The 25,681-nt window shown below is 45.4% G+C and overlaps 1 protein-coding gene across 1 annotated transcript; it reads left to right on the top strand.

Annotated features, from left to right (window-relative positions):
* Window positions 1-6,485: 6,485 nt before the first annotated feature.
* KCNG1 (potassium voltage-gated channel modifier subfamily G member 1) lies at window positions 6,486-22,333 on the top strand. The gene is made up of 3 exons (XM_054979535.1): window positions 6,486-6,543; window positions 16,664-17,469; window positions 21,394-22,333. Exons 2-3 carry the CDS (start codon window positions 16,714-16,716, stop codon window positions 22,162-22,164), a joined length of 1,527 nt encoding a protein of 508 aa, XP_054835510.1. The 5' UTR covers window positions 6,486-6,543; window positions 16,664-16,713; the 3' UTR covers window positions 22,165-22,333.
* Window positions 22,334-25,681: the final 3,348 nt, after the last annotated feature.

Genomic DNA, 25,681 nt, shown 5'->3' with positions numbered 1-25,681 from the left:
GGTGGGTGGACTCTACTTTTCTGCAGCCTTATTTTTTTCAAGAGCCTTAGGAAGAGCCAGTGACAAACGTTGGCTCGATGGGTGGAGCCAGTGACAAACTTTGGCTCGATGGGTGGAGCCAGTGACAAACGTTGGCTCGATGGGTGGAGCCAGTGACAAATGTGGGCTCGATGGGTGGAGCCAGTGACAAACGTTGGCTCGATGGGTGGAGCCAGTGGCAAACGTGGGCTCGATGAGTGGAGCCAGTGGCAAATGGTGGCTCGATGGGTGGAGCCAGTGGCAAACGTGGGCTCGATGTGTGGAGCCAGTGGCAAATGGTGGCTCGATGGGTGGAGCCAGTGGCAAATGGCAGCTCACACTAAACAGTGGTTCAAAGCAGGCCTGCAGCGCTCAGGTAGCGCTCATTTCCTCTTCTCTTTTCCCAAAGCAGACACCAAACTGTAACAGATTAGGGGGTAGTGTTTTCCCCCAAGGTCAATTGCTAGTTCCAGAGTCTTTTTTTTTTTTGCAATTGTTAGATCAAACCTATACGGTCTGATGTCAAGGGACGACTGAGTACTTGTAATGAAAGGGGTAGGAATTGACGTCTTGATGTGTTTGGATTCTGGATGATTAAATTTTGATTTTAGATTCTTTATGATTTCAATGATGATAACCTGCCCTGAATCCTGTAAGAAAGGCAGCATATAAATATTTTAAATAGATATATGATCTAAATATGCTTCCAAGCATATACATCACACGTTCATTGGGATGTAGCCAGGACTGGCTCCAGCTCCCTTTCAAGTCTAGGGTCAGTTAAAAAAAATCCAGGTCTGCACACATGTAATGCATACTCTGAGAGGAGTGAGTCTGCATGTCTTTTGGGATAGTTAGAAAAATAGGTAAAAGGTAAAGGTAGTCCCCTGTGCAAGCACCGAGTCATTACTGACCCATGGGGGGATGTCGCATCACATTTTCTTGGTAGACTTTTTTTTACAGGGTGGTTTGCCATTGCCTTCCCCAGTCATCTACACTTTACCCCCAGGAAACTGGGTAGTCATTTTATCGACTTCAGAAGGATGGAAGGCTGAGTCAACCTTTAGCCGGCTACCTGAACCTGGCTTCTGCCGGGATCGAACTCAGGTCGTGAGCAGAGCTTGGATTGCAGTACTGCAGCTTACCACTCGGCGCCACGGGGCTCTTGAGTTAGAAAAATAGGGTGTTCTTTTTTAATGAACTCATTTTAGTCAGGGTTAAGCTCTTCAAAGCCGTGTGAGTTCAGCTTTTTAAAAAAGCTGATTTCATTTGAATAGGTAACACAACCCAAGCTTAGGAAAGAAGGCCAGATGCTGAAATAAAAAAAAAATGGGGAAGATGGAGGATTGGACCTTCCATTTGATGAGGTGCAACAGGTGGCCTTTGTCAATAGACCATCTGGACTGGGCTGAAAGGAACAGCAAGATTTGGAACGGAGAGGATGAAGGAGGTGGTTCAAAAGCCAGGCTAATACTTTGCAATGAATAACGTATCCAGTGAGTGGCACTTGTTCCTTCTTGCTTCCTGATTGCTAGCAAACAGGGGGACTTTGCTCTTAAATGTATTTTGTTAGCGGAAACAGTTTGTTGAATAATTTCCATGACTAATTCTACATTTAGCCCACAGCTGGTATTCTTCATCTTTGAGCTTTGGAGAATTCATTAGGTTCAGGTTCTATATTGCAAAGAACAAATCTGTTCTTCTTTTTTGTTGTCGGAGAGCCAGAGACAGGCATGCCACAAAAAACCATGCTCACAGGGGTCTTCTAAAAATGTTTTAGCATAACTCTGGTCTGCAAAACAGTGCTGGCTTTATCTGCAAGAACCAGGGAGCAGGTATGACATGACTGCAACTTCATCATTGAAAGAGGCAGAAGGTAAGTTTGCCCTCAAGCAGCAAAATGCCGGGGTGGGGGGGAGGGAGTTGTTAAAAATTTCTTCTAGGGCAAAATTTTCAAGGAGCACAGATGGGTTCATTTACTCAAGGAATCTCTTGCTGATTTAACATGCAACCAACTTATATGAGAGAAAAACATTTTTTTTTCTGCTCAACAAGGGCATCTATTTAAAACTTTCCCCATGTTAATTCAGTAATGAAAGCAGGAAATGTTGCCCAACCACACTTTTAGGTTGCCAACAGAAGAGCTATACAAGGGGTCCACAACCTTTTAAAGCCCGTGGGCACTTTAGGAATTCTGATACAGCGCTTTTGGCACATGCTCAAAGGGGCAGCTATAAAAGCAGAGCCAAACTCTGTCAGGGACAGAGGATGTGCATAACTCAGAGCAACACTTCAGCATTTCAGGCAGAAGTTCTGCTTAACAGGATGCCTTTTAAAACAAACATATTGTTTAAAAATATTTTCTTGCATACACAGTTTATCTTCAGCCACACAGTGAAAATCCCTGTGGCTGCTGCTGACGGCATTTTTTAAAAATCTGCTCAGCCGGAAGATCTCCAATGGCCAATCAGAAGTCCTGCTGGGCAACAGCCCCATGTAGCCCCACCTACTATCTAAAAACTCTTGGCGGGTGGCAGAAAAGGTGTCAACGGGCACCATGGTGCGCATGGGCACCATTCTGAGTACACCTGAGGTATACTGTATCCTCAAAAAGGCCATATTTCTATACCCCACCACATAATTTGGCAAGGAAAGGTCCTTTACGCTTCATGTGCTCCCTCCAAACACAATGAAAATGCCATATGATGTGATCAGTTCTGATATTTGCTTGGGGTTGATCCTGAAAAGAATTATTTCTCTGAGGTGGGAAGGAATGTGGAGAAAATGAGCCAGCTGGGAAGGACTGGCTAAACATTTGACCCGTCCCTTTTCCCAGGTGCTTTGAAGGCTGCAGCTGAAAGTAAACTGATCTTTCTTGCTGACGAGGGCCTTCTTACCAGATGTACAATTAGCCCCTTATTTGCATGCAGACTGGTATAATCCGGAACAGCATCCATCAACAGGAACTACTGCCAGTCAGTGTTGACGATACTGAGCCAGAGGCAACAAAAGTCATATTCATATTTTACCCAAAAAACTCAGGTCAGTGCACACAGATCTCCCTTTCTGCTTTTATCCTCACAACAACCCTGTGAGGCAGGTTAGGCTGAAAGAGGGCAACCAGCCCAAGACCACACAGTAGGTTTATTGTAAGAAAGGCTGAAGAGTCTCGGACTTTTAGAAAAAAAGACAGTTAAGGAGGGACGTGATAGAGGGTTATAAAATTAAGCATGGAGTAGAGAAAGTGAACTGATGGAGCTTAGAATTCAAAAGCCCCTGATGCAGCTTGGAAAATTAAAAGAAATGCTTTTTTATGCAACAAGTAATTAAATTGTGGAATTGGCTGCCAGTAAATGGTGAGATGGTCACAAGCAGAGATGGCTTTAAAATGGGGTTAGACAGATTCGTGGATGATAGGCCCATCAGTGGCTACTAGCCTTTTATTCACCTCCATATTCAGAGGCTATAAACCTCTGAAATTGAAACCTCTGAACCTCTACATGAGATATCTTACATGAGGAAGCTCAAGTGTAGGGAGACATGTTAGCCGGGAAGTGTAGTTTATAAAGACAGGGCCACTCTGTCAATTTCACCTCTCTAAACAGAGCTGGCTGAGATCTCTCCTCAGAGGGTTTGTTAATTTTTTCTTTGCCTCCAGGAAGGGGAAGTGAAATTAACAGAGCCTCTGAGGAGGCGAAGATGAAATTAACAAATCCTCTGAGGAGCAATCTCCACCCATTTCCTGTAGAGAGGTGAAATTTAAACTATGCTTCCCGGCTAAAATTGCATCTCCCTACACTTGAGCATCCTCGTATAAGGTATCTCGTGTAGAGAGACTCTCAGTGCAAGGAGACACAAAAGGAGGACCTTGGCCAATATGCCCTGTCTGTTGGGCTTTTATGTAGAGTAAGCATCTAAACCCTGCCCCACTCCCTGTCCCCAGATTCAGCCTTTTAACCACTACACCACATTGGTACTTATTTGCTTTAACTTTCATGCAGGATCCAGGCAGGGAGGAGAGAGTAGTCAATCAGTTATATCTACTGCTTTCTCTTTAACTGCATTAAGGACAACATTTAATGAAAAAAACCTGGAACAGTCAGCTTATATTTTGAACCCACAACGCTGCAGGTAGAAGTCTTTTACATCTTCTACTGTCAGATGCTACTAACGGAAGATGCTGTGGATTGAACCCAGGGTTTTATACATACAAAGATGATCTACCTCTATTAAGCTACATCCCCAATTCTATAGCAAGAATATTTTAGTTTTAATATTTAATTCTTAAATTAATATTTAAGAATATTTTAGTTTTAAATGCTAATTTCTGTCAGGGTTGCCAATTTCGGGTTGGGAAATCCCTGCAGATTTGGGAGGGGAGGCTGGGGAGGGCACAGTTTGGGGAGGGGAGAGATCTCAGTGGGATACAATGCTATAGAGTTCAGCCTCCCAAGCAGCCATCTTCCTACCCTTTTCCACTCCACGCGTCTGATTCCTGAAAGCTCACACCCTGGAAATCTAGTTGGTCTCTAAGGTGCTACCGGGCCCGAATCTTGCTCTTCTACTACAGACCAACACAGCTACCCACCTGAAACTATTTTCTCCAGGGGAGCTGACCTTTGTTGTCTGAAGATGTAATTCTGGGAGATCTCCAGGCCCCCCTGAAGGTTGGCAACCCCAATTACTGATGGCCCCACAACAGTAAAGAGAATGACCAGGGCCCATCCAAGATGGAAACCCAGATTGTGTTGCACCTACCAAACCGGACTAGCCAACGGCAGTGACTATTTCCCACCCCCCACTTGAAAACTGAATTGAGCTGTCTGAATCCTAAGCCAAATACATGGCTACAGAACCAGGCTTTAGCATCCAAAACCAGACTTTAAATAACCTGAATTAAATTCACACATGGGGGATTGTTGTTGCTTAATATACAGTCCTCAGGCCTCAACACACTGCTCATTTCTACCGATTTTCTGAGATCTAAACGAAATGTGTGGTCTGAGATTGCCCGTTGTTGGCTGATATTTTAATTTGAGCATTCCAATTCATTATCTTAGGTTTTTGAGCTGCCATTGGAGCAAATTGTATTAATTCTCATTCAGTTATTAATGGTCTGCGTGGGTTTCTCATTACCGGTTTTTACCTTGGTCATTTGTTAAAATTATTTTTCTGTATAGCGTTAAATTGCGTCGACACCAAGCGTAGGTAAGGGGTACACTGGCGTTTTTTAAAGGGTCAGAATATTAATAGTATAAATACGGTCGGCAACACGTGCGCGACCAAGCCCCGCTGTCAAATTCCTAAGTTGAGCGAGGCCGCGCAGCTCAGCCAAGAGCCTGCTCGCAGCGATACCTAGCGGCCGAAGACCGCAACTACACATCACTTAGAACTGAGAATATGCACCCCTTGCGAAAAGACTATGGGGGGAAAATAACCTTAACGAAACTTTGGCTTCACCCGAGTAACAGCATTAAAAACCTAAACTAGTGAATTTCTGGTCTTCCCTGTTACTAATTTATTCTTGCATTCTCCATCATTGTCAATGAAGGCCGGGGTCTCTACAGTATAATTAAATTCCTCAACAGACCATTACACACCCGGAAGGGGGACGGGTTATATGCATGTGAGGCTGGGTTGTGCAGAAGTTGCAATTCCACAGGATGCAAGTTCTTGCTGTACGGGAAGATTCCTATTTGTCTACTCCCCGTGCAAACAGGTGCCCTTTGCCAAACGACTGTCTACCCTCCGCACCTTCACGTATTCCATTTCTCCACGTGCTCTACTGCAACATTCGTGGAAAGGTTTAAGGAAAAAACCACTTGCATAAAACAACACCGCCCGGGCGACCTATTGCTCGATGTGAGTGGCATGCACGTGGCGTACGCCGAAAACGTTTGGAGCAAACCCACCCGAGACACACACAGCGCGCCTCACACCCACTAGATTCTCTTGAGCTTTCTCAAGCGGGCACGGGACGGCTTCGCTAAGGGAGCCGGGCTGCAGCGCGACATCAGGTATGCTTGCGAACCGGCTTGTGTTTGGCTGCAAAGTGCTGCTCTGTGGCTGTCTGGCGGGCGGGCGGGCGGGCGGTCTCCGTTGCCTGCGCCCGCGAAATGCGCCGGCTGCGTGTCCAAAAAGATGTACACGGAGCGGGAACACGGCCGTGCGTACGTGCTGCGGGCAGCGCCTGTTGCGCTCCGTGGCAAGGGCGAGCTGGCGGGCGGGGAGAGGGGCGGGTGCGCGTCCCCGGCGTGGGCAGGGTGTGTCTCCGCTTCGCGTCGCGCCCGCCACTTGCACGGGAGTCGCCCCCCGGGCCCCAGCGTCGCCGGGTGCCGCAGCCGCCGTTGCCATGCTGGCGCCCTCCCCTTCCATAGGACCGCAGCGGGAAGCGTCCTGCGGGCGCAGCCTCTCCTGCGCTCCCGGAGCGGCGCCTCTTCCTCCTCGGGGCTGCTGCTTGCCGTCGTTCCGCGGCGTTTCTGCACCTGCTCCGCCCGGCCAGGAGAGCCGCAGGCGCTGTTGCAAGTAAGCGACCCCCGCCTTCTTTCCCGCGGCCCCCGGCGAACTTCTCGGGCAAGTTTGGGGGGAACTTTTCTTCTGTCCATGAATAGGTGCCAGGCCGGATTGCCCAGCAGAGGAAGCCGCAGTAGCCGCTGCCGGGGCGATCGTGGGTCGTGCGGGTATTGGAAGGAGCCTGTGTGCTCAATGCGGGTTTGAATCGCTCTTAACTACTGCCTGCCCCGAGTTAGGATGGTTTAAGGAATAGCGAGGTGTGTGTGTGTGTGTGTTGGGTGGGGGTGGGGGGTCTTCATCCCTTCAAAGCATGTTCCGATGATCGATCCCAGTTAGAGTAGGGGGCGAGGGGGTGTAGTTAATCCGGGTTAGCTCGGCCGGTGTCTGTCGAAGAGTTATTTGCCTCGTTTCCGTCTTAATTCTGAGGGCGACATTCTTATAAAAGATATTAATCTCTTAACTAAAGGCGCAATCCTAAACAAGTCTGCTCAGAAGTAAGTGGCATGTTATTTCACGAGGCTTACTTCCAGGAAAGCGTCTTTAGAATTGCAGCAAAAATCTCCCAGACACGGACACACACACACCAGTCTCTCTTATGTGAGAATGACCTTCTCTCTGGGCCGGATGCACCCATTCCTCGTGCCCCTCTTAGCATATAGATTTGCAGCCTAACCCTGTGCAACTTAATTCGGAAGCAGCCCTGCTTAACTCATGCGGAATTACTCCTAAATACGCATGAGACTGCATTGCTCTTTTCCTTTTGCTCTTTCCCATTAGCTGCTGGATGGTAGCCTGGCACTGGCGTTGGCAGAGTCCCGCAACTGTGGCAGCCTTTCACTGCTGAGGACTGATAGGACATTGATGAGATTTGCCCTTAACTGTATGGCACATTTCATATCCAGAACCCAGAGGCTCTTATTCCATGTTCCAGACACTAAAAACATTTTTTGATGTTGTTTCCAAAGCAGTAAGATCTAGGGGTCTGGAGTGTTTGTTGGAGTTATTGAACTACTTCTTTGCTTACCAGCTTTTAGAACAGCCCTGTATTTTCCCTTCAGTCATTTTAACAGTAATCGATCGATTGACAGCTGTCTATGTTGATCCTTGTGATAGACTCGGCATCTTAATCGAGTTCTGTTCTTCCGCCCACCTCGGTATGTCATTCTTGTTTAATGTTTTCTCTGCCTGTGATGTATAGGAGTTGGCTTTCGATTGCCCTGTACCCAATTACAGGGAGGAGGAATGAATATGCCATACACACATTACGCTTACACAGAGATGCTTGTTTTTGTCAAGATTTTCTTTTAAAACTACCTTTTGCTAGTTGTCTTGGCAGCGAATGCATTTCATTTCTCTCTTCTTTGCTTTGCTTTCTGTTCCAATAAACTATCACAATGCTGCAAATGGTAGGGTCTTGGTTAGCCGTTTGTGTTCCTCTGGATCACTGTTAGCACATATTGGAAATCGAGCTGCTGTTTCAATGTACTTGTTAATAGCTGCTTTGGGGCCTCATACAACTTCTGTGGGTTGTGACACATCTGAAATTGGTTTACATGAAATATATATTTTGCAATCTACCCCCTCCCCTTTTACATCCTCCGAGCAAGAATGTAAACAATTCTATCGCTGCAATCAATAGCAACAGTGAATTCTCTTATATTTGCAGGACATTCTAGAAAGAAATAAAGTAACTTCCAATAAGGGCATTACTGTTTATCTGTACAAGCCCTAGAGACTTTTGAGAAAGCCAAAACTTTGGCTAAGATTGAATTTGGGGTTGATTTGCCCCCTCCCTCAACTGTTTGGTATAAAATTGTTGAGTTCCAATTAACAATTGGGGTAGGAGAATGAAGCATACGTTTTCATTTGTTTTTAAAAACTTAAGATATGCGGATCTTCTCATTGTGATGTGGCTGTGAGTTCTGCTATATAGGAAAGAGCAAAACTTTGAGGTCACACTGTATGTATGGATTTTAAATGAGCCAGATCAAAATTGGAGCTCTCTATGGAGAGGCATAGGATATAATGTACTCTGGATGCTGGAGAGCAGCCTCTAGTTTCTCTGACCTGTCCTGAAAATTACTGAAAGGGGGGAGGGATATACAAAGTATACCTTGTATGTTACCTAGGTAAGTGTAAAGCAGGAGTGATGGTAGCACTGCGGAGCAATATAATTTCTTGTGGCAATGCCTTTTTTGGAAAGGTTATATTGTTACTGACATTGCACTAGAACATTTCTTACTAGTGGGAAAAAAGTAAAACAGCCGGAAGACGTCCCAGACATCAGAAATCTGCTTAGACTTTTACGGCATTACTTGGCAAGTTGGCACGACCTTGCAGTTTATATTATGTTATCATTTTTATTCAAGGAACAACTCTTTTTAACATTTCCTGTACCACGGAATGGTAGCAAGGCCTTTTTGCAGGATCACTGATTACATCAGAGATGCACTGCAGAAATCAAATGCGGCAGAGGAAGTTTGGGCGGGGGGGGGGATCAGAAGGTGAACTTTTTAACATTTAAGTTGCCATTCCTCTTTCCCGCAGTGGGAAAGGCAAAGTTGCTAATCCCTTTCTGTGGTCTTTTAAGCCTGACAGTCTCCTTGAATTCCAGATTATATCAGACCATCACATCACTTCCAGAATTCATCCGTTAGGTGGATTTATTCAATAGGAAAAAATTCCTGTGTCCCACATCAGATGTTGCTTAGGATATATTCATGTCTCATGTACTTAGTAGTAACTCTCAACTGTGTACAGTGGACCTTAGTCCCAAGTACGTGGATATAGGAGCGTGCCTTTCTTTTTCTCATATCAGCACGTCTTATTGTGACCTCTTTGTGCCCCCCACCCTCATAGATATGAATAACAAAGCACTGTAACATTGCAGAATAAACTATTTAGTGACCTTTTCATATGAAGTATATAGTTATCTATTATTTTTTCCATGATAGTGGCAAACCACTTGATGGTATTGCATATTCTGTTGTGCTAGGTGCTATGAAAAGGCATAAAGCAAAACATAGTTTTGCTCTCTTCTCCTGCTGCAAAAAAGGACCTAGAATTATATTCCCTCAATGATTCCAATCTTCCTGTAATTCCCAAGCACCTCAACCTTTTCTGTTTCTTCAAAGGTGAGTCACAACTTCACTGTCAGTGCCATTTCCAGCCCTGCTTTGTCCATCCAAGTTGCAAAGTGAACCTTGGTAAAACAACAGAAGAGTCCAGTGACACCATAAAGACTACTGAATGTATTGTGGGGTAATCTTTCGGTGGGCTCCGTTTCACAAAAGCTTATTCCACAGTAAATGTATTGGCCTTTAAGGTGTCATAAGATGGCTGATTTGGCTGTAGCAGACTTAACAGTGCAATCCTAAACATTCATTACACCCTTCTGTGTCCATTGAAATCAATGGGCTTAGAAGGGTGTGACTGTTTAAAATTGCTCCGTCACACAGCTTCTGTCCTGAAACATGGGAAGACAAATATCAGCCATAGCACCTTATATAAATGAGGGATTTGAAAGGGAAGTTGGGTGCCTGATCTCCTTCGCATGATGGTTATCTGCTATCAACCAACATGAGCAAGAATTGTTTTGGGAATGGAAGGATCAATGCCCTGCTTAACACTTTGCCTCATCGCCATAACAAGCAGAAGCAAGATGAATTATTCAATATATATATGCACATTTGATTCATGTGCATAATTAATAGATTTCACTGTAGCATATGGAGAAGGATCCAGGGAACCCCTAACTAATGATCTACCCTCTCCTCTTCCTGCAGCCAGAACAGGGTGGTGGTGTCCAAAACAGAACCAAGTCTTTCACCTTCTGCATAACTTTCCATCACTGGTCACTGAATGAGTAATGTATTTAGAATGTGTATATTGCTGGATCTCCAAGACTTCGGTTCAAGGTGGCTCAGAAAGTCAAAACAATGCAATAAAATAAATTAAAACAAGCCATAAAAACAAAGCATAAAACAACATCAAATTGGCAGCCTAAAATGATGTTCATCAAACAGTCCTTGGGCAGAAGGAGACCATGAAAACAGCTATTAAAAATGGAATCCTTCCATTAAAAGCCTGAGTGAAAAGAAAAGTTTTGGACCAGTGCCTAACAAACAGTAAAGTAGGTGAGTCTGAGTGGGCACGGTGCCACCACTGAAAAGCCCCTGTCTCTGGTTGCTCCCACTTAATCTTTACTGGCAGGGGGCATCGTGGAGAGCAGTGCTTGGGGAGAGAATATTAAATTGAAGGGCTGGATTGTAAGCTGTGTGTGCTGTCCTCCCGACAGATCAGCTGGTTTCAGATTTGCCAGCTTTTTGCAAGACAAGATAAATATGCATTGGGTTCATGTTGTCCAAGCATTGGGGACTCAGAAGTAGAGTCCAGAGCAAATCCTCTTTCCCCAAACTAGATTGGCTCTCTTTAGCTGTTGGAGGAGATGTAGCAGATTTGGGCTGTAAGCCTGTAGCTCATTTGCCTCCTTAAGTACCAGCTCTGGTGCCACCACATGTTGTCATCTACCTGAGAGTAGCTGCCTGGCTGGAACCTCAAGACTTCTGAAAAGAGTGGGCAGCAGCCATTCCTGCATCCTCCATATTGGCAACCTAAGTGATTCCTAAGGCAACGGATCCAGAGGAGTTAGCCGTGGAGGGGAGGGGAGGGGGGAGTAGATGCAAATCAGTTTGCTTCTGAAACTGAGATCGGTTTGCTTCTGATGATGAGATCAGTTTGCTTCTGATAATGAGATAACCATTCATAGTTCCTATTCAGTACAAGTCTGACTGAGTCAAATTTACTTATGAATTCCAATTCAGCAGCTTCCTGTTGGATTCTGTTTTTGAAAGGTTTCTGTTGAACTATGGTGACCTTTAAGTCCTTGATGGAATGTCCTGGTAGATTGAAGTGTTCTCCCACTGGTTTTTGGATGTTGCCATTTTTAATGTCAGATTTGTGTCCATTTATTCTTTTGTGCAGAGGTTGGCTGGTTTGTCCAATGTACAGAGCAGATGGACATACAGTAGTCGGCACATGAGAGCATATATCACCTTGGAGGATGAGCAGCTGTAAGAGCCAGAGACAGTGTAGTTGACGCCATTGGGTCCTGTAATTGTATTTCCTGGGTAGATATAAGGGCATAGCTAGCATCTGGGTCTGTTGCAGGGTTTGGTACCTGTGCTGGTGACTCTGCTAGCTGATTCATGGTTGTAGGTGAGAAGTCGTTTAAGGTTGGGGGGCTGTCTGTAGGCAAGGAGAGGTCTTCCACCCAGGGCTTGAGGCATTGTTTTCCAGGATGGGCTGTAGATCATTGATGCTATGTTGGTTGGGTTTGAGCTGGGAACTATAGGTGACAACCAGTGGTGTTCTGTTGTTAGTTCCTTTAGGTTTGTCCTGGAGCAAGCTGTTTCTAGGTACTAATCTGGCCCTGTCGATTTGTTTCCTCACTTCATTTGGTGGGTACTGTAGCCCCAAAAATGCTCATTGTAAATCTCTTAAGTGGGAGTCCTGATCAAGAGCATTGGAGCAGATACGATTGTAATGTAAGGCTTGGCTGTAGACAATCGACCGAGTAGTATGTTTAGGGTGGTAGCTGGAGGCATGTAGATATGAGTATCGGTTGGTGGGTTTCCGGTATAAGGTGGTATTTATCTGTCCATTATGTAGTTGTACAGTGGTGTCCAGGAAGTGTACCTGTTGTGTAGAGTGGTCCAGGCTCAGGTTGATAGTAGGGTAAAAGTTGTTGAAGTCCTGATGAAATCTCTCAAGGGCTTCCTTTCCATGGGTCCAAATGATGATGTCGTCCAAGAACCTTAAGTACAGGAGTGGTTTCAGTGGATGGGAGCTGAGGAATCATTGCTCCAAGTCTGCCATTAATATGTTAGCATATTGTGGTGCCATACGTGTGCCCATAGCTGTGCCTTTAGCTTGTAGATATAAGCTGTCACCAAATTTGAAGTAATTGTGAGTGAGTGGCAAAGTTCAGTGGCAAGGTGTGCTGTGGTTTTGTCCAGGATAATATTCCTGATGGCTTGCAGTCCATCCACATGTGGGATATTGGTGTACAATATTGGTGTGGGATATTGGTGCACAATTGGTGCATCTGACGAAGAGAACTGTGGTTCTCGAAAGCTTATGCTACAGTAAAGTTGGTTAGTCTTAAAGGTGCTACTGGACTCTTTGCCATTTCGCTAGGGTGACGGAGCAGTGGGGCAAGAGAGGAGTCTCAGAACGTTTTTTTAGATTTGTACCATGTCCGGACATGCACGTAAATCAAACCAAGACAACAGAATCCATTAGTGTTTTCAGTCAGTGGTCCCTTGTGACCCTGCCGGCAGCCTACTGAGCTGTCAATATTCTGCCCACCCATGTGGTAGAACAAAAGATTTCAAACTATGCCAGTTTGAAATCTATGCCACTATGCCGCTATTTATGCCACTATGCTATCGTGGCATAACATAGGGGAAGAGGCAGTCCTGCAGATATGATGGTCGAAGGCCATGCAGGGCTTTGTACAACATAGTCAGTACCTTGAATTGAACTCAGCAGCTGATGGGCCCGTGAAGTGATATAGAATGCATGTAATGTGCATGCTCCATCTATCTCCTGATAAAACGAAGCTGCGGCATTCTGTACAAACTGGAGTTTCTGAGTTGACTTCAACAGCAGACGCATGCAAGAGTGCATGACTATAGTCTAACCTCAGTGTTAACTGTGGCATGAATCCTGTCTCCAGGTGGCGAGATCAGCTGAATCAAGGTAGAGGGCAATCTTCCAAACTTAATGAAATCGGGGGGAAAGCTGCAATCCTGTTTACTGTTACTTGGGAATAAGCCACATTAAATTAAGTGCCACATTCTACTACGCAAAATATTACTGAAACTTACTGGCCCCTAGGTTTGAAAAAGCCTTTTTAGCAGAAATGAGGATCTAATCTGATTCCAGTTTTTTTTTTAAAAAAGAACCCTTGATTACAGGTTAGATAGCACAAAAGCAGGGGCAAAAAAAAAGGGTACCCTTTATAGAGGTACCGTGCTTTCCTTCTTCCCTCTCTCTTTCCTATCGACTAGATATCAGGAAAGAGAACAGAAAAGGACAACTGGCATTGCTTTGAGACAGGGAACAGCGTGGAGCTGAAAAGGGACATAAAGTCGGCTTCAGTCCTAGAGCTGTGATGCTCTTAAACAAACAGGGAAGCAAATTCCCTTTTCATAAAAGGCAGCCAACCAGGAGGAAAAACTTCCTTGCCTCTAAGTTCCTGGCAAGTGCTTCCGTGGAACACTGACAGTCAACTAGAGACAGTGGGAATTGGGAACTTTGGGCGGATGATAATAATAATAATATTCGATTTATATATTGCCCTTTAGGACAACTTAATGCCCACTCAGAGTGGTTTACAAAGTATGTTGTTATTATCCCCACAACAAAACACCCTGTGAGGTGGGTGGGGCTGAGAGAGCTCTGAGAGAGCTGTGACTGATGCAAGGTCACCCAGCTGGCTTCAAGTGGAGGAGTGGGAAATCAAACCTGGCTCTCCAGATTAGAGTCCTGCTGTTCTTAACCACAACACCGAACTGACTTTCGGGAGGTCAGGGGAAATAAGCAGAGATCAATTGGAGGGATTAAATTTCCCTCCCTTGTGAGTGTCCATGGATTCCCCTTTTGTAAGACTCTCTCATGAACCCACATCACCTAGCAAGGTATAAACTGATGAAGCAAACCGGAAAACGCATCATTTCTTTTTCACTTGCTTATCTGTTCAGAATTTATTAGCCACAAAGGTACGTCTTCGTTTTTTCTGCGCTGCCCTGCTCCAAGAGATCTCAGTTCATTAATTAAATGGTGCTCAAGCAGAACAGTTGCTGTTTTGAGAGAAGGGCTCCCACAGAAAGGTCAAATCCAAGACAGAGGAAGCGCCTCTCTTTACAGGTTCTCCCACACCCCAGCTGGGTCTCCATCCTGAATCGTCAGTGGTGCCGTTGCAGGGGATGTGAGTTGACTGGCGAATGCACATAATCAACAGCAACTGGCACATTCACATGGAGGATATGAACAAATGAGCAGCTCAAAGAGGGAACTTTGTACCTTGCCCTCAGTATTCGTAGTCTCCGAGTAATACTGGAGAAAATGCAAAATGTGATAACCCAAACAGTATTTTGTATGCTTGCCGGTCAGTTTGCATGGATATTTCTTTCACCCATGACTATATATATGCAGCAGTTCTATGGGAGTCCAGAAAAACAGCAGAATGTGGTCTTGGCTACAGAATCAGCTACCTAAGAATCTCCACTTTCTTTGTAAAAAAAACTCTAGACCTTAAAGTTGCAAAGATATTCATGAAAGAAAGCGGCAATATTGGTGAGATCTCAGAAACCAGAGGCGCTGCTGACCTGAGCAAAGAGCAGGGGGATTCCATGTTGGGAAAGTAGCTAGCAGTACTCAGAAGGTATGCCAGTCAGTGGCATCATTTGCCAGCCCTGGGTATAGCCTAGGTACTCAAAAAGTGGTCGCTGAAGTACCCATCACAGGACCACCAGTGGTTGGATCTGACCAAAAATCTCTGTTCAGGGAAATATTGCCATTGTTGGTGTGCAACTTCTTTGCCTGTCCCCTCCTTCTGTAGCCCAAAATGTCCCCCCAAATGCTGTTCCCAGTGTACATGGGACCCCCACCAGTCAGCTTGAGCGGGGAAGTCTGCTGCGAGATGAAAGGAATCAGCAAAAATTGCTCCCCTTTTGTTCACATAGAAGTGATCTGTGGGATCCATTCCATAATAACATTAATAATAACATTGGATTTAGAGACCACCCTTCAAAACAACACCCATTCAGAGTGGTTTACAAAGTATGTTACTGTCCCCACAACAATCACCCTGTGAGGTGGGTGGAGCTGAGAGAGCTCTGAGAGAGCTGAGACTGACCCAAGGTCACCCAGCTGGCTTCAAGCGGAGGAGTGGGGAATCAAACCCGGTTCTCCAGATTAGAGTCCCGCTGCTCTTAACCACTACACCAAACCATGTCACTTGAACATGTTCCTGCTGAGCATTACTAACCATTTCCTTGGCGTGGGAGACTTCGTTGAACAACTCCACACTACCCTGTTCCATTCCTCAGTTGTTATTAGTGACTTCTTGTCCGGCGCCCAGGCCAGACTTGGGAACCCTCCCAGAGCCACACACCCCAAAAACAAGGCTTATAGCCCCACCAGTCTGCACTGCCACCCTTAGCACTCACACAACAATGAGGGAACAGGCACAGAAGGCACTGACAGAGACCAGGAATGCCCGAAGAAGCTCCAGGTGCAGACAAGGCCTTGTCAACCAGAGGCAGGCTAGGTAGGAGCTCCTGGGTCCTAGCTACCACTAGCTTCCCAACCAAGGCTCCAGAGCAACCCCTTTCCTCAGACCATGGGAAGCCCAACAGCCCAGCTAGTTGGAGAGGGCACAGGAGGCAGAGACAGCCGGCCAGCATCCCCACAAGTAAGCCGGCTGGAGGGGAGTGGAAATAGCCAGGAGAGGCTAGAAGCAAAGCAGCCCCAAGTGTGGCTGCCTAAGGCAGCCGGGGCAACTGCTAGGTTGTTGGGGGGCGGGACTAGGGGGTGGAGCCTGGGAATGGCGAAGGGATAAAAGTCCACCCACAAGCAGGGGTGGAGAGGAAGGAGTTTGGAGGAGAGTGCAGAGTGAGTGTAGAGCCTGGTTAAGAGAGTAATGATGGGAGCCTGGGCAGCATTAGCCCACCCCCTGTTCTTTTCCTGAGGCTTGGGTCACCCCCCTAGGGACCCACCTGGTCAGGGATGCTACAGCTGAACCCTCTCCAGCAGGGTCAAGCCTCACACATCTTTCCATAGTTTCCATGGTTGGTATCCGTGTCGGCAGCCAGACTCGGCATCCACAAGCACTATGTTTCAGTGTCTCCTGTTTTCCTGTGTACTTCCTACTCAGCCAGCACACGATCTGTGGTCATGTGCATACCATTGTTGCCTTTTTGTGTTTCATGCTTCATTTTGCACAAGCTCAATTCCCCCCCCCCCCATTCCTGCCACTGGATGCAAAAGGACAGTCTGTGCATGGGGGTGGGATGCATACACTGAGCCCACCCCCTGCCAAATCTGTATTCTTTTTCTGTTGCAGAAATCTGTAGCTGTGGCATCCCAGTGATATGATGTGATCCAGTGACCAAGATGACTCTTTTACCAGGTGAAAATTCAGACTATGACTACAGCGCCCTGAGCTGTGCTTCAGATGCCTCCTTTAATCACCCTTTCTTTGCTGAAACAGAAACTCTCAAAGGAGTCTTTTACCAAAGAGCCAAGCTAATTCACCCTGGGGAAGACCTTTATGAAAGCATTCATCCAGTCGACCGAAAGCATCACCTCATTATCAACGTGGGAGGCTTTAAATACTTGCTCCCGTGGACCACCCTGGACGAGTTCCCCATGACCCGCTTGGGACAGCTGAAATTTTGCAACAACTTCGACGACATCCTCAATATTTGCGACGATTACGACGTGACCTGCAACGAGTTCTTTTTCGACCGCAACCCTGGAGCCTTTAGGACCATCTTGACTTTCCTGCGGGCAGGGAAACTGAGGCTCTTGCGAGAGATGTGCGCTCTCTCGTTCCAAGAGGAGCTGCTTTACTGGGGGATTGAGGAAGAGAACTTGGAGTGGTGCTGTAAGAGGAGGTTCCTGCAGAAAATGGAGGAGTTTACAGAAATGAATGAAGAGGAAGACTTCATAGACAGCGAAAACCCTTGTGAAGCCACGGAGGAGACAAAAGTTGGCCTCTGCATGAAACGGTTGCAAGACATGGTGGAGAAGCCCCAGTCTGGCATTCCTGGGAAAGTGTTTGCCTGTTTATCCGTGCTCTTTGTGACCATTACTGCCGTCAACTTGTCTATCAGCACCATGCCTGGCTTAAGGGAGGAGGAGGAGAGAGTAAGTGGCTCTTGGGGTGTGAGGACAAAACTCAATGGCAGGCATGTAAAGAAAAAGAAAAAGAACTTTATATATACAAGTGCTGAGCAATGATAAAGTTTTAATTCTTGGAATTTTATTAAAGATATCAGTACTTTTTTTTTTTTTTTGCATTGGTCTTGGCACTTGTGTGTATAAATTTTTGATTTTGTGTGTGTGTGTGCTTTCAACCTGTTTGGTTACCCAGTTCTGTTTGGGTTGAAGTTTCTCTCTCCCACCCTTTATGTTTTCTTTGCAGGTATGTAAATAGCCAGCTGGGGTCACAGTGGACAATAAAAAATGGTTTCCTGATCATCTGTGGTGAGAGGTCAGGGGATTTGTGAATTGTAAGAGTGTTTTAAGGGATTTTAAAATAAAAGGAATGCCATCAGTGTGTCATAGTCTGCCAATATACCTGTAGTGTGCATATCACTAGTAAACATGAGTGTGGGTTGTAAAGTCGTAAGGTTTCTCAGTGGTCATCATAAAACAAATGAAGACCGCTTCTATTAAAGTATCTTGTAGGGGGGAGTCCAGATGTCACCTTCCAAGACTCTGGGTTTGTGCTCTAGCAAAGTGGATGTGCATGGCCATTTAAAAAATGTAATACGTTTTATCCCACTCTTCCTCCAATGAGTGGAAAAGAGCAAGAGTCCAGTAGCACCTGTAAGACTAACAAAATTAGTGGTAGGGTATGAGCTTTCGTGAGCCTCAGCTCACTTCTTCAGATACCAAGAAGAAGGAAGTATCTGAAGAAGTGAGCTGTGGCTCACAGAAGCTCATACCCTACCACTAATTTTGTTAGTCTTATAGGTGCTACTGAACTCTCGCTCTTTTCCACCGCTATAGACAAACTAACACCACTACCCATCTTGATCTTCCTCCAAGGAGTTCAGGGTAGCATTCATGATTCCCCCCATCTCTGTTTTATCCTCATGACAACCCTGTGAGGTAGGTTAGGCTGAGAGACAGTGACTGGTCCAAAGCTCACTCGGTAAGCTCGATAGCAAATTGGGGATTTGAACCCAGGTGTCCAGGAACTTGCCCTGACCTGGATGGCCAGGGCTGGCCCAGTCTCACCAGATCTCAGAAGCTAAGCAGGGTCAGCCCTGGTTAGTACTTGGATGGGAAACCACCAAGTAAGTCCAGGGTCACCATGTAGAGGCAGGCAATGGCAAGCCACCTCTGAATGCCTCTTCCCTTGAAAACCCCACAGGGTTGCCATAAATTGGCTGCAACTCTGCTGCTTTATACACACTCGCCTAGTCTAGCACTGGTTTGTACTGTTTTTTGTACAATATTCTCTTGTGTGGCCTGCGCTAGCTATACTGCCCCTGTTGTTTTGGCTAACTGGGATACTGATATGTTGCCCACGTGGCTTCTAAACCTGAGAGGTGCTTGCAAATTGAACTTCTTGTGCCCACTGCCTCCGCCTCCCAGGTTAACAATGAACCGTTACTTGTGATTAAGTCCTACTGAAAGTAATGAAATGGGACTGTTACAACCCCTTAGATTTAATTAAGATGAGGGTGGCTCCATACTTCATCTATGTCAGAGTCCAGCAGGAGTTAGACTCCAAGCATTCAGGTGTCAGGGCCAGAGGCAACTAGCATGAGTCCGGGACAGAGAAGAATCATGCTGTGAAACCAAAAACAGAAGATCAGGAGCAGGCAGCTAGGAGATGAGACTTCATAAGCAGTAGCGTATCACGGGGACAGGGCACTGGGCCCAATGGGGCCCTCTGACAGAAGGACACATTTGCTCAATATTGGGGGAACGGATCAGTCCTTTGAGCCAGCTCACTGATTGGTGGGGCTGTTGTTTGATGCAGAGACAAAGCACAGGAGAGGTAAGGTGCTAGACTGGGAGCCCGGGTTCAAGGACACACAAACATATGCACACATACTGTTGCTCTGTGATATTACATCCATGCTGCTGCATCCATTGTGGATGACATACTGACATCATTCAACGCAGGCGTTTGGGAATCCAGGTCTGATCATGTGAATGTACAGAGGGGTGGTCATCTGAAAGCTGAAACGGCAAATGCCGCGAGACCATCCCTTCCCCTCAGAGCCAAGCTACAAGTGACGCCTGACACAGGTTGGACACTTGTCAGCTTCCCTCAAGTTTTGGTGGGAAATGTAGACGTCCTGGTCTTGCAGCTGTAATGGAGAGCCAAGCTGTAAAACCAGGATGCCTACATTTCCTATCAAAACTTGAGGGAAGCTGACAAGTGTCCAACCTGTGTCAGTCGTCACTTGTAGCTTGGCTCAAAGTCAAGCAGAGGCATGATAGCACTTAACGTAGCAAATGATCATCCCTTCACGTGTTTACAGCCAGTATTTTAAGCAGCTGCTGCCCTATTTTAAGTCCCCTGTACCATTACTGTAGGCGGGACAAAAGTTAATAGATGTTAGCAATATATTAAAGTTTATGTCTAATGTGATCCAAGATATAAAGCAGTGATGAGGTAAATCCATCCACTGTTTAGCAACTTGCTGGGTCTGTCCTTATGGAGGGTTTCATGAGAATTCTGGCAGTTCCTGCCACCCAAATTGTATGTTAGACACCTTCGTTTCTACCCCACTGGAGCATTAGGTTCTTCAGTGTTTGCAGATTTCAGCAGCTGTTACCTTAGCATAATATTTTCACATTCGGTTTTGCACAGTTTGGGCTGCTAGGAATTCACCACAGGAGACGGTAAATATGGTCAGGAAAGACAACAGGGTAGGGGGGAGAGATTTTGTGATGGCATCGTGTTATCTGCGTGTATGAGCTACCACAGAGATTCCCGGGGTGAAAACATAATGTATCAGAATCTAAGGCATATTTTGTAAAAAAAACCTTCAGAAACGCTCGCCTTGAATTTCAGCAGGAGAAGTGTTTGGACCACTGATTAACTTTGTATCCAGTAAGCCATTACAGTTCTGGCTGTTCCGTTAATGCAATTTCCATCAACATACTAATCTGGGTAGCTCTTGTTATGTTTGTTTGTTTTGTAACTGCTGGTGTAACTGTTTTGGAGGCTTTCTTTTTTAAAAAATTAGACAAATGCATGGAAGCTAGATACATTAGAGCGAGTAACCATGATTCTAAATAGAGCCACTCTATATGCATAGGAGCCCCGTGGCGCAGAATGGTAAGTGGCAGTACTGCAGCCCAAGCTCTGCTCACAACCTGAGTTCGATCCTGGCAGAAGCCAGGTTCAGGTTGCTGGCTCAAGGTTGACTCAGCTTTCCATCCTTCCAAGGTTGGTAAAATGAGTACCCAGTTTCCTGGGAGTAAAGTGTAGATGACTGGAGAAGGCAATGGCAAACCACCCCGTAACAAAAAGTCTGCCAAGAAAATATCGAGACGCAACGTCCCCCCATGGGTCAGTAATGACTCGGTGCTTGCACAGGGGACTACCTTTTTACCTTTTCGCCTATATGCATACAGCCCTGAATTTTTGAGGCATCACTGTTGAGTGGTCAAGCCCATGCTTTACATGATCGCCCCCTTAGGCTCAGTCTCCAGCATCTCTAGACCATTCTCTACTCAGAGTCCTGAGCAGGTTCATTGGTAGAACACAGGCTTTGCACTGCATGCAGGTTCAAATCTGTGTCATCTCCAGGTAAAAGATCTCAGCTGGCAGGCTGTCCAAGTCCTTGGAGAGCTGCTGCTAGTGAAAAGAGATAGCAATGAGGTGGGTAGACCTGATGAGCAGCTTTGTATGTTCAGCACCAAATTCTGGGAATAAAGATTAGTAAGGAATGTTGCTCACATAAGTTGCTTGTGCGCTTCCCAAGAGGCTCCTGTTAGGATGGTGGGATAGGTGGACCTTGCTCTAATGAACCAGGGGTGTTCTTATAGAAGACATTCTGAAACTTAACACTCACACAGTATCCTTCTCTTCCATTCCAGGGTGAATGTTCTCAGATGTGCTACAACATTTTCATAGTGGAATCTGTCTGTGTGGGATGGTTTTCCTTGGAGTTCCTTTTGAGGTTTATCCAGGCGCCAAGCAAATTTACATTTCTGAGGAATCCATTAACCCTGATTGACATAGTGGCCATTCTGCCGTACTACATCACTTTATTGTTGGATACCACTTCGGTGAGCAGTAACAAAAAGCCGACCTCTGGCAACATCTACCTGGACAAAGTTGGCCTGGTGCTCCGCATACTACGTGCCTTGAGGATTTTGTATGTCATGCGGCTGGCCAGGCATTCCTTGGGCCTGCAGACACTGGGGCTCACTGCCCGTAGGTGCACCCGTGAGTTTGGCCTCTTGCTGCTTTTCCTTTGTGTAGCCATTGCACTCTTTGCACCTCTCTTGTACGTGATTGAAAACGAAATGGCAGACTCTCAGGAGTTCACCAGCATCCCCGCTTGCTATTGGTGGGCTGTGATCACCATGACAACGGTGGGCTATGGCGATATGGTACCCAGAAGCATCCCAGGCCAGGTGGTAGCTTTAAGCAGCATCCTGAGTGGTATTCTTTTAATGGCCTTTCCTGTCACATCAATCTTCCACACATTTTCCCGCTCATACATTGAGCTGAAGCAAGAGCAGGAAAGAATCATGTACAGGAGGGCACAGTTCTTAATGAAAACAAAGTCCCAGTTAACCAACGCCTCACAAGGGAGCGACATATTTCCGAGTATCTCTTTGGAGACCAGGGACAGTAACTGAAATGGAAGTTTCCACATCTGCTTGTTGCTGAGCAAACAGTAACATTTCATCTTGGCATTTGCTTCAGGAGGCATTGGGAAGAGATGTATTATACAAATAACATACAAAGGGCTGTTAGCCATTCTGACAGCAGAGTCTTATTTTATTCTTATGCATATTTGCTTTATTATTTCGGGTCTGGGTGAGTTTTTTTTATAAAATATATAAATTACAGGCTTTGCTAACCAAAAGCGAGAATAGTGTAAAATGGGCACAGCTGTTGCAACATAAAGAGGCAAGCCCTTTTCCTGGAAAACAACTGTGAATATCAATATTTTGATCACGACACTAATTGGCTTTTTTGTTGTTTGTTTATATCAGTTTGTGAGAATTAGAACCTCTCAGAGAACCAAATTAATCCTTGGGAGGAGTAACTCTCTTGCTTGTATCTGAGTTAAACGTATGAGTCACGCTTGTAGAAAGAGACAAGTTTTCTTTGTTACTTTAGTCCCTAGAGTACAGAGGTTTCCCTTTTAGCCTCCCTTCCATGTTCTGACCAGGCTTAGACCTCAGGTACCAAACACAACAAGCAGTTTTAGATCCTTTTTGGGCCAAAATAAGTAATAACAGCATTTTTAAAGACAAAATTAAATTATAAGACAATTTAAATTAGCAACAGTGAGACCCTTGTTTCTAAAGCATCCTTCTTGCTTACTATTTAGTGTGCTGGTAGATAAACACACACAAAAAAGGTGGCTTGCAGGGTGTCCCCTATGGGCTGCAATCAGACACCATAAGCAAACTTCGGTTTGCGTGTGATGAGAACAAGCCTCAGAAGACCTTGTGCTTGTGCACGCCAGACCCACACCCCCTGTGTGCCTGGGAAACGGAAAGATTTGCTGCTTTTGAACAAGCCACAGCTTGTTGTGACAACTGAACTGCTCCAAAAAGCAAACAGTGGTTTACAGTGCAAGCCTAAGAACACTTTCCTGGGAGTAAACTCCATTGAATAGACCTTGACTAGGAGTCGGAGTCAACTTGCTTGGGATTGCTTTCTTACCCCCTCACTTACAAAGCATGATTCCAAGCCAGAGATTAATCTTGGTATGGTATCCTGGTTTGTAAGCAAGAGAACAACCCACTGTTTGTTGTTTGCCCCCATTCGATGTCATAGCAAGCTGCAGTTCAACATCTTCAGCTTTCAGACGTACCAAATGGGAGAGGGAATGGGTTGGGCACATATGAGTACAAAATTCAGAGATGCTCTCCCATTACAAGCAAACTTTAGGTTCAAGATCTCTGAATGCAGCCATTGTGGTTTTGACATACCATTTACAGGAGCTCATAGGTTGTCATTTCAAACATTTTGTTTGAGATCAGCTAAGCCCTCCATCCAGTTATAACTGCCTTGTGATTTCCTCGTGTGTACACTCTTCTGAATGTTTGCAAGAAAATCACAGGACAGTCATCACCTGGAGACTAGTTGCACTCGATTGACCTGGTGTGGATTCCCTTTTGTTCCAGGCCTTGTCACATTAATAATACAAAGGTAACTAACAGCAAATCAAACAGAGTGCATTGAAATAACACATCATGCCCATATGTCACCTCACTTGTTTTATTTTGCATTCAGTGGACAGAAATAAGACTGTTATAATTAGCTCAGTGGCCACAATTACCTGTGCAGGAGCCAGTAATGTGGGTTTCTCAGGAAAATTTAAATTGGAACACTTTCCAGGGGAAAAAATCAAATTTAAATAATTTTAAAAATATTAGCAAAATTTAAATGTTAGCAAAGAGAAGGCAAATATACTATGCACGAGCCTGTACACATATACATATGTGTACACCTATGTACAAACACTGGGTTTGCCCATCCTTCATATCCCACCTTTAACCCAGCTAACATAATTGATTTGCAGAGCAACAGCCCTGACAACTACATACAAACAGGCTGTATTTACATATGTATCCTCTATCAGAGGATGCATGGGCCCAACAGGGTCTTCTGTCATTCTGGCGGGCCTGCAAGACTGAGATGTTCCGCCAGGCATATGGTTGAGGCCAGTCCAGTAGTCATCCGGAAAATCTCCCAACGAGCCTCCTGTTGGGGCAGGGTGGGGCATGTGATCATCTGCCCCTCCATATGAGTTACAGCTTGATTGAATGGCTTGTTTCCCCTCCTTTTGCCCTGTGTATTATTGGCAGGGATGGGTTGTAAGGTCGCTGTCTGGGAGTGATGTCAACAGGAATTCTGTGGTTTTACTGAAGTTTTAATGTAAATTATGTTTTATTGTTGTAACCCACCCTGAGCCCACTTGCGGGGAGGGTGGGATAGAAGTCTAATTAATAAATAAATTAATAATAATAAATGTGGGGTAGAAAATTTTCTACCCTACCTCACACTGACTGGAGCTACTGATAACTCATGAACGTCTGTCTCTGTAGGAGAAAAAAGTATTGGACCAAGTTGTATAAACAAACAATAAATAGAGGTAACACATCTTCCATGAGTCATTGGAAACGCAGTAAGTATCCTAGGAGCCAAACCAAAAAAGCGCATGGCGTCCTGCTAATTGCCTTGGCCTTCCCTAGTACAGCAAGCTCTGCGGCAATCAAGTAGAATGCCTGCAGTCACTGAAAATCCATCCAGGGCCCTGCAGACAACCCCATTCTTAAAAGTCTAATTCACACCAAGACAAACGGGGCTTCTTTTTTCAATAATCCAAGCCGGTGTTTTTTGTCTGGTGCACCCACTGTGTGACTTCATCCTGGGTGAACTTGGTCACAACAACAAAAAGAGTGTGCCTCATACTGAGAGAATCCAAATGGCTCGACTGCATGCATGCCACTGGCGATTTGGGCTTGTGGTAGACCTCTCAAGGTCAAACTGCAAATCAGGTTGACAAAAAAGATTGAAAAAACAAGGTTGCGAGAAACAGTTTTGCAATTGTGTGCCAGTTGCTTTGATACAGGTCTGCATCAGTGATTTGCAAATTGTGTTCCAGGGAACTGCAGTGTTCCTTGAGGAGATTAATGGTAGTGGATGAGCTTCCCTGAAAGACAGCACATGCCCCATTATTGACCCCTGCAGCAAGGACAGGGAGGTCCTTCAGCTTTCAGTTATGGTGATAGCCCAAAAATCTGGCTAGTGTCTTGCTTAGAAGACCTAAAATTTATTCAGGGCTTCTTCTGCAAGTGAATTTGTTTGAAAATGTCTATATGAATAACTAAATTATCTTCAGTCTGTAAGCAGTCCTCCCATTGAAGTGCCTTGTCATGATAAAAATCCCAGGATATCTGTGTTAGACTGTTCCGGGAAAATAAACAGGGACCTTTCCCACATGGGTTACTTAAACCTGGGTTTGATGCTGTTGGGAAATTTTGCTGCTTCCCGACAGCATTGTGGGGCATTTGTGTATCTCCTGGGTTTCCTCTGGCTTTTCTCTGATCTTTCCAAACCTGTTTTGCTGTGAAGTTTCAGGAAAGATCACAGCAAGGGCTGGATGGTTTCGATTTGGGCAGGAAATTTATTTTT

Source organism: Eublepharis macularius, chromosome 5 (assembly GCF_028583425.1).
Source record: "Eublepharis macularius isolate TG4126 chromosome 5, MPM_Emac_v1.0, whole genome shotgun sequence".
Taxonomy (NCBI): Eukaryota; Metazoa; Chordata; class Lepidosauria; order Squamata; family Eublepharidae; genus Eublepharis; species Eublepharis macularius.
This window is presented reverse-complemented; position numbering and strand designations above follow the sequence as displayed.